At 29.2% G+C, this 9,822-nt stretch overlaps 1 protein-coding gene across 24 annotated transcripts in view; it reads left to right on the top strand.

Annotated features, from left to right (window-relative positions):
• The window catches only part of LOC145279892 (protein scribble homolog), a 772,271-nt gene that overhangs the window by 259,276 nt on the left and 503,173 nt on the right, over positions 1-9,822 (top strand). For all 24 annotated transcript variants that reach the window (XM_080131386.1, XM_080131379.1, XM_080131375.1 and 21 more), the window contains one exon: positions 6,361-6,450. In XM_080131386.1, coding sequence (XP_079987512.1) covers positions 6,361-6,450 — 90 coding nt within the window. The remainder of the gene's footprint in view (positions 1-6,360; positions 6,451-9,822) is intronic.

Below are 9,822 nucleotides of genomic sequence, written 5' to 3'. Positions count from 1 at the left end.
CATTGGAAGTTGGGTTTAATCGTGTATTCTTTCTGAAGACTTTTCATGATGGAGTTTTAGGAGTTGTGGAATAGCTCGACAGACTTGGTTAGAGAAGGGCAGAGAGGGAAAGTAAGGGAGAAAAGTGAAGAAATATTTTTTTTTAGACCATGATAAGATAAAGCCGTAACAATTACCCACTAATATGGCCTCAGGAAGCTCCACAAGAAGCTACTGCACGGTCCAGAATCCATGCACCAAATGGCAATACAGCAGTCCCAGTATTTTGCACCTGTTGATAGGACGGCCTCCTTGGTGGTTGGTTCAAGGTTCGGTTCCCTGACTATCAGGTGGATAATGTCACCCCAGTAAAATGTTTACCTCCAGCATCCTTATTAGTGACATGGTTACAAGGATAGAAATAAAACAGAAAATGTCCAGCATCTCGGGCAACTGGTCATGCAAAAATACTGCCGACTTAGAATACAGCCTTTTCTTCTCCTTTTGTCAGAAAAATCACTTGTTTTAAATGAGGACCGGAAAAACAAATTAGAAGAAGCAAGAGTTATGGGAGCTGCCGACAACACATCCACAATGCATTGTCTATTCTCCATTAAAAAAAAACAAAAGAAAACTGATAATAATAATAATAATAATAATAAGTATTCTACTTAATATAAGTTCAATTGACCTGTTATAGGGAAAGTACGACAATAGGTTCCACTCTCACTAACTGAAATGAAGAAAGAATTCAGTTGGCAAAGTTAACTCGGCTGATTTCCTAAAGTCATTCTCTTCATTTAAATGGAAATGGTGTACCCCTTTCACTAACATTCAACACAAGACAGAACATTTATTAGTATAACTATTTGAAAAGTATACTAAAATGGAATGGCGTCAGCATTTTTTTTTTTTTTTTTTTTGCAAAAGAATGTGGGCAAACGTTGAATTCAAAATTGGAGAATGCGTTTATTTTGAGGAAAATATAGCAAGTGAACCACAAGCTGTAAATTGACAACAATAAATTCTCATAATAGTATTTAGGTGGAGGGTGACCTCGGGCAAGTGTAGAAAGAAAAACAATTGGGTAAATAAATTAACATATAACAGAAAGAAAAACAGACTTTAAAAATATTTTTTTATTATGACTTACCAGAATTCAGTTACCAGGTTTACGTATGTAATTCTTGAGCAAATCAGCTAATAAGTGGCAATGATAAGACTATAATATTACTTCAGATCAAAGTGAAAACTTAGGCCAATAAATAACTGCCAAATCAAAAGAATACTAATACCCCCCCCATTGCGACAGCTTAACCATAAGAAATCTTACTTCATCCTCTCCTCCCTCACCACTACTCCCTCCAAAAACCCCTACTGCTCACACTCACAAAGTATGCACTCTACTTTCTTCCAGAACATTAACCACACGCAAATATCTTATAAAACTAATGCAATTTTGACTTCCGTTTCAATATCGATTCTTTTTTGGTCAGATGTCTTATCCTTGAATTGGCATTCTACTGAAACATGCATGCACATATGTAACCAATAATGTTTGTATAATAAACAGATATATATATATATATATATATACGAGCAAACAGTTAATAAAACATGTTAAAAAACACTTTGAAAAAGAGTTAAAAACATATTTAATCTGAAAAGGAAACACTAGATAAGTGGATAGTCCTTAATCCGCAGAGTTTCGAAGAAATACTTTCCTTCTCATCAGAGGGTAGGAATTAGCAAAATGCGGAATCGGATTTTGCATGCAAAAGTATTTGATGAAAGCTCTATCTCCTATTTGGTTTTTATCGAGCTTTTACTTCTGGCTGAGATAACTTTATAAATATTAATTCTTTAATATTTATAATATACTTTAATTTTACCATCTTGGATCATTTTGGTAAATTTAATTGTAATTTTTATTTTATAAGTATATATATATATATATATATATATATATATATATATATATATATATATATATATACACACACACATCCACTACAAAGCAATTAATGATGTGAAGAATGCGTTCAAATGGAAAGTTTGCTTTCATTCTCATGCCATTTAATGAGGTACCAATTTTCCCTGATTAAAAATCGCTACTTTATAACCAAATGGTGCAAATTAGTGGAATAAGTGCATTCTTCAGCTGATCACCTAGCACAATGACCACACATTTTCCAACACATTTTCAACACTAATACTAAATACTAATACTGTTTTTTGTTATTTGTTTCTGCTTCTAGAATAAGTTGATGCATCCGGTAGAATTTCACATCATTTGCTGAAATAATTCTTCCAGTGCATATAATAAAAATGTATCCTTAACTTTTGTAGAATTTTTTGCTTTTGGAGTTATTTTACTTTAGTTTTTGTAATTTGTTTCATTGAAAATCTTGTAAAAGTGAACAGACATTGAACATAAGTTATGAAAGTTTGAGTTTGAATATATGGAAACAAATTGTTGAGTACAAATTTATTTTAATGATGACACCTTTAGACCAGATATGCCCCCCCCCCCCACTTCATCATTTCCAACCCTTTTTAGTATTTTCTTCTAACATGTTTATATGATTGCCAATGAGATCTTAATATTTCTTTCCAGATCAAACTTTCTCAAAAAAAGATACATAATCAACAAATCAAAAAAAAATACATAATCAACAAATTAAGATATATGTAATAACAAGCGAGACTAACCAATGTTGTCAAGTGCAAAATAGAAGAATTGGGAAAAATGTAATTTATCTCTATCCCTTTCTCCTTATCCTCATTCCCCACTTTTCTCCTCTGTTTTCCACAGTGTGTAGTCTATTGCAATACACATCGAGGTATTTATTCTTGGGAATAGCAGCATTTAAACACTAGGTATTAACCACTTTTAAATGCTCAGTACCTTAATCAAATGTAATAATGTATTATTATTGCTCCCAGGCAACATGATAATGAAAAACATTGAAGAGCAACACATTCAAACACACCTAATTTTTCTAGGGCATTGAGCATTTTTATACCACATACCAAATGTAGTATTGTATTACCACTTTTATTGCCGTTGGACAACACGGATTACAAGATAGTATTTACCAGATGTAGTACTGTATTATTATTGCTTCTGGGTAACACCACTTTCTTTTTTTTTTTCTAGTATACAACACTAAAACCATATTGTTTCTTGCTCCTTAGCAATGCAGCATTTAAACACACCTGCTCTATCTAGTGTATTGAGCACTTTTGGACTAACATATATCACTTAGTAAATGTGACAGTTGGGCCCATTTTTTTGCACTAACAGTGAAGTCAATACATACTATTTTATTAACCGTTACACAATAGATGCACTATCTATTTTATATAATGCATATGTATATGCAATAGCCATTGTACGGTTAATAATTTGCATATTAGTTTTGTAAAAAAATTAATTTTATTAACTATTATTTGTTATTGCTTTTTAATTCAGTAATTGTTTCAATTTTAATACAGCAAATAGTTCTGTTTCGTTTTACTTGCAGGCCACCTAGCATCGTCCGGTTGTAAAATATGCTTAAATATGACATTTTCATAATGTAGATTTCTTATTTATTATTATATTATATTAGACCCAATATATAGTAATGATTTAAAAAGTTTAAAAAAAAAATGACTTGTGCACCACCACAGAGAATCAAAACCAAAACATTTAGATGGTGATTTATTTTTTCTTTTGACGTTAATGCCTGAGCTATGAAGACATGTTTGCTACAAGGCTAAATATTAGAACATGAACCAATAGCATGCATATTCGTAATGCCATCATTCGACCTTCACCTGGCAAATTCCATTTTTTTTATTTTCACACTTTTGCACCAATTTTCCCTGACTAAAATCCCAAATATAAAGTTTCACATGGATTCGAATACCGTATATGTTAAATTTCATGTCTGTAGACCAAAAACTGACAGGAGTTTGGCAGGTAAAATTTTTTTAAACAAATATATTGACGTATAGATAAATATATATAGAAAGAAGTTAGCGTTTACTATAACCTTTTTATGCAAATATTATGCAAGTATAAATCATGTAGAATATCTGCATGAATATAACTACACGTAATAGTTAACTTAAGATGATAATCCCATAAGAAAAACGAATAGGGAATTAAGATAAATGTTTAAAAGAATATACAAATTAGCTAGATCTTTTGCAGAGGAATGCAATTCTGCAACCTATATATATAACAAAGTTGTATTTTCTTTTGAAATAAATAGAAAAAGGGCTTTTAATATGAATATCATTACACACAAAAAAAAAAAAATTTATAGTAGTATAGATTTTCTTGGCAAATATTTAGCATTTATATTCAACTTGGTTTCAAGATTGCAGTTTTTGTAAACTTAATGTACATTTCTCTTAATTGTTGGGTAAAATTAATGTTAAAATTCAAAAAGATCTGAATTTCTTTCAGACTTGAATGATTTGGTATTGAATTTCCACTTTTTTCTTCCAATTATTGTTTAGGAATTTATTAAAAAAATTTGGACTGGGACAAAAAACAGAATGAATTGGTCCTTTATTTCTGATCAAAGCTTAAGGAATTTTACAAACAACATGTTTTGAAAGTTATTATGTTATAGACAATGAAACGTTTTTATTAGTAAATGACTCAGCATAAATATTTAAACACTCAGTTGAAAACTAGCAGGGAGACCTTGTGTTGAGCCATGCCCATAACATCACATTAGCTTTTTTATTCTCATTTTTTATATTTCATGATAGGATAGGAAGGGGGTGTAAGTACAGTGACATTAATTTAAATAAAATTTGATAAATTTATTGTCTTTGATCCTTACACACTAAGACACACCTAACATTCCCCTAAAATTTATGAGAACCCCTATGTATATGTGTGCCAAGCACAGTTTTTATTAACCTTTATATTATTTTTGTAATTGTATAATCATTATTATTTTATTTTAAGTGCAATGCAGACTAGTAATAATGTGCTTCTTTTGATGAAAAAAAATAAATGTTTTAAAGGATCGTGGGTTTAAATGTAGTATAAGAATATGGTTATGAAAGTCTATCTACAAAACTCTTCAAGAAATTTGTAACAGGAACTAAAATTGGTATAACAAAAATGATAAAACTAAACTTCCATTTCAACATGTGACATCATTTGCTCCATCATTTTTTGAAAAATTGAATGTATATGCTTATTGGTCACAGTTTTAAGCTTTGATTTTCCATTGATAAAAACTATCAATTTATTTACTTTTACATTTTTTTTTAACAAATGCATGATGGCTTTTTGGTGCAACTAACAGAAAATCTTCACAAAATCTGTAATTTTCTGTTACATTAATATAATTTCTAAAATGTTGAAATAGTGTTCAATTTTCCATGTTTGTCTAATTCAATGGTTACATTCATTTGCAGTTTTGTAATTTTTATTTTTTAGACAAAATATTGGATTTGTTTAACATTTTCAAAAGGATCTGGCATCTTTTATTTCTGTTGCTTTTTATAATTCTCAAGGGTATCCTTCTATGGTTGAGTTATCCTCTTTATGATGTTTACTTCTAAAAATAAATAGTAATTGAAAAAAGATGGAAGAACAATTTCTAAAAATGTCTGCTGCATTGTTGTTGCCTTCATTAGAAAATGTCAATTGCTCAAACACAAACAGAAAATGTACATAAATTTTTAGATCAAAAGTTTAGTAAATCCTTTTTAGACAATAAAATTAATTTTGCTTTTTCAGTTAATTTTTTTATCCACTTTATCATTTCGGTGTCAATTCTAACTTAATCTTAGGAAGGCACAAACTACTTTCCTCAGTAACACTTATCTTTGCATTGACATAAACTTTTAGGTTTAAATTTATTAAAAGATTTTTTAAATTATATATATATATATATATATATATATATGTGTGTGTGTGTGTGTGTGTATACAGGGTGACCTCCAAAAAACGGGCCCCAACTCTAATTAGGCCCCGTTTCTTAGTGTTTTGTCCGAATGAAATGAAACTTTGGTCATAACTAGTTTATTATATTCAAAACATCACGTCAAAACACTATGGTCTTTGGCCTTTTTTTTCTCCGTTGACTGTAAAATGCTCAGAAAAACAATTGTCTTCGGTTTTTTTTTGGGGGGCGGGGGGGTCACCATATATATATATATAATTTATATGCATCAAATTCTATTTACTTCATTTTAAAAATTCTTCAGTGTTAATTCATTCATGAAAAGGTATTTCTATTTGGATTTTTTAATCAAGATTTGTAACTTTTAAATTTTATTGCTACATTATTATTTTACATCTAAAAGATCGAGTCTTTAATTTATCAAAAAGTTTACTTACATTTCATTTTCTTTTTCTTTCAGGCTCCCAGAAGGGTTGACACAGTTAAGAAACTTAACTCACTTAGGGCTGAATGACGTATCCATATCTAGAGTTCCATCTGATCTTGGAGGGTAAGACGTTTTTTATATATATATTTGTGGTTCCTATTTAAAATTAACCGAATTTTTGTGATCTCATTTTTTTCTTCAAGAATGAAAATAAAAGCAATGAGTTTATGTAACCAATTTTATTTATTTAACTTTATTTTTTATCATGATTATGTTATCTTTCTGTACTTGCTTGCTTTCAAAGAGGATTTTTGATGTTGACTTAATTTTTAAATTTTTTCAAGTGTTTTCATTAAACACTTTGGGCAGACAAATGCTATCTGCTTTGTCACTTTAATGAATGAAAGTGACTCCCTCAGTAAAGATAAATATTGCAATTATCAAATATCAGGCTTAATTTATTATTACCATTTTATATATATATATATATATATATATATATATATATATATATACATATATATATATATATATATTAATAGTTCTAATGATAGGCATGTTTATTATAGTCTAGTTCTTTTTTTTTTACCATCAATTCCTGAATAATTTTACAGAAATTTAAAAAGGAAATATTTGATGGCTTATGAATTTATTTTTATTAGAAAAAACAAAAAGTACTTCTGCAAAAGTCAGTTATAAAAGGATAAATGCCACATATAAATCATTGATTATTGCATTGTATAAACTATTATGATTACAAATTATGAAGATATACATTCGTACTGAACATAAATTTTCCCCTCTCCTCATCTATGCATATGATTGCTTTTAACTGGAGACTTTTTAGAAATTGATTTACAAAATTAAATGAGTTGATGTTCACAACATGAATTGATTAAATTCTGCACACCAATTTCTATGTCTGGTTAGTTACATCTTATATTTTGAGGAACTTTCGATTGTGATTTGTTTTTTGGATAGGCAATATAAATGAAGTTAAACTGTGGCAAATAGATGCAGTTGTAAATAACAACTGTAGATGGATGGGTTAAAGGCAGTTTCTATTTCAAGCAATAACTCCCCCCCCCCCCGTTATGAAAATAGAGGAAGAGCTCATACCCCCCAGTCTCATTTGGAAATCCACCTTGATTTCAATTTTATTTTTGTTTTGTTTTGACATTGGCGATTCACACACTTGAAAATGGTTACCATACCATACCATATCATAAGATCAACTGAGCAGCATAAATGACTAAAAGTGACCAACATTAAATCTGTTGACTCATTTTTTGATTGTGCAAACATATGCCAATATTGTATGCCTTTATGAAAACTTTAAAAAAAAAAAAAAAACTTGTGTGAGAAATATACATCTCATAAAGCTTTCCTAATTGTACTATGACAGTTGACACTTAAGGTTAAATGAGTACAAACTTAATTGGTAATACACTCACAAGTAATTATATATTTATTAGTTATGTATTGGTTATCAGAAAGGTTATTTTCATTCTTTATTCACCCTATAAATTCTATGAAACTCTTAGGTTTCCAGCACATTAACAATCTATTGCAAGTTAATAATCTGAATCTAAAGTGGCAGATGATTAATTGTCAGATAATTTCATTTATATTCAAAGACTTGAACAATTGCTATCAGATAGATGTGACTTCAATTATAGCAATTGCACCATTTAATGATGCTGCTCTTATCCATATTGAAAAACAATTAAGAAGCTATTTTCAATCTCTAAATAAATATATATATGTATATACACATATATACTTATTTATATATAACTTCCTAAAAACATTTATTTATGAAAATAATACTTCCATTAGTTATGGAAGACCCTAAATCAAGTTAACAAAGTAATAACCATCGCAATTCTTTTTATTGGGTCCAACATTTCCCCAGTGTAAAAGGTTTTCTCTTCTGACTGAGGACAGAAAAGATAAAGTCTAGAATCAGAAGAGATACTAACCGTTAAATTATTTAGCTGCTAAAAAATATAAAATTTATTTTGACAAATTAGGCACAAGGATAGTGTTTGTTGTAAAAAAAATTTGTGTATAAAGAAGATTCTCATCGAAAACAAAAGTAAAAGTTTCTGTTATTCAATAGAAAACTGGTTTCTTTTAAACCTAAAATATACCGGATAAGTAAAATTTATATTTTGTTGGCTTAATTTTTTCTAGATTTCTCTATAATTCTTTGATTTTGTATGAAATTATGTCATGGAATAAAAAAACATAAAATATTGTTTGTGAAGCATAAACAAACAAAAATGTTTAAATTTGAACATTATAATCATGTATTTCCTCTCTTTGGAAATAGTTATTTAAATTGGTTTATGAAGAATTGTTTTATTCTTTAAAATTAAAATGAACAATCATTAATTATTTTTTCCATCCAGAAAAATATTTTCCATAATATTGCTAAAAAATATCTACAATTGTTTGTCAGTAATAAATTTATTCAGCATCAGATACCCAATTACTGTCCTAACAGTTAATATAAAGATAGCTGGCCAAAAAACTCAATGTTAAGAACAAAAATTGAGTGAGTCAAATTCTTTAGCATAGAATTATTCTCTAGCAGTAGATTTGTCAGAAGGGCACTTATAAGATTACAAAAATCCATGAAATCCTATCACACTAAAAGAAATTGATTTATTTACCAATGTGGATTGTTTTTATACCCTATCAGTGACTTACAAAAAAGCAAACAAAAAAATTTGACATAAATTTCTTTTAATGTAACTTTGTCATTTTAACCTTATGAATCAGTGCTGGTCTATTTAGGAAAAAGTTTAAGAAAAGCTCAAGATATTTGAAAATGTTTATGTGAACAACTTTAAATGGATGCCATTTAATGAACTCTTCCATTACATGGTCTGTAGTTGCGTAGGTGATTATTTTTTATGTTGTGTGTTATTTCGAATATTTTTGTCATTTGAATCAGAATTTGTAATTATATTGTAATTGTCCCATCATTAATATATACTAGCGGTAGGTACACGGCGTTGCCCGGGGTTTTTAGATGCATGTGTGGTTGGGGGGGGGGGGGTAAATGAAAACAAAGCGAAGTAATAACCCTGTTTAAATATTATAAAAACAAACAATGTTAAAACTATCAAGAAAAAATCCTGAAAAAAAGAAAACAATTTAAAAAATGAGCGTGCTGCAATATGAACGGTCTGGCGGTGCCCGGGTGTTTGAAAAATCTCAAAAAAGTTGGGGGGAGGGGGGCTTGAACTCAAATCATTGAGGCGAAAGTGAACCCCCCCCCCCCCAAAAAAAAACGAATAAAACGTGATGAATTAACTAAAAAGTGAATTAGGTCAAATATCAATTCCGCAGTGAACGAATTCTAAATGAATTTATTTGTTTTAATTTAAGTGCAATGCAAGTGAATTCACAATATCGTTGCGTTGTAATAATAAACAGTAAATAATTAATTCTTTGTGTAAAAATAAATGTTTAGTTGCAAGCAAC

Source organism: Euprymna scolopes, chromosome 7, assembly GCF_053919585.1.
Source record: "Euprymna scolopes isolate OS-2025 chromosome 7, ASM5391958v1, whole genome shotgun sequence".
NCBI lineage: Eukaryota > Metazoa > Mollusca > Cephalopoda > Sepiida > Sepiolidae > Euprymna > Euprymna scolopes.
This window is presented reverse-complemented; position numbering and strand designations above follow the sequence as displayed.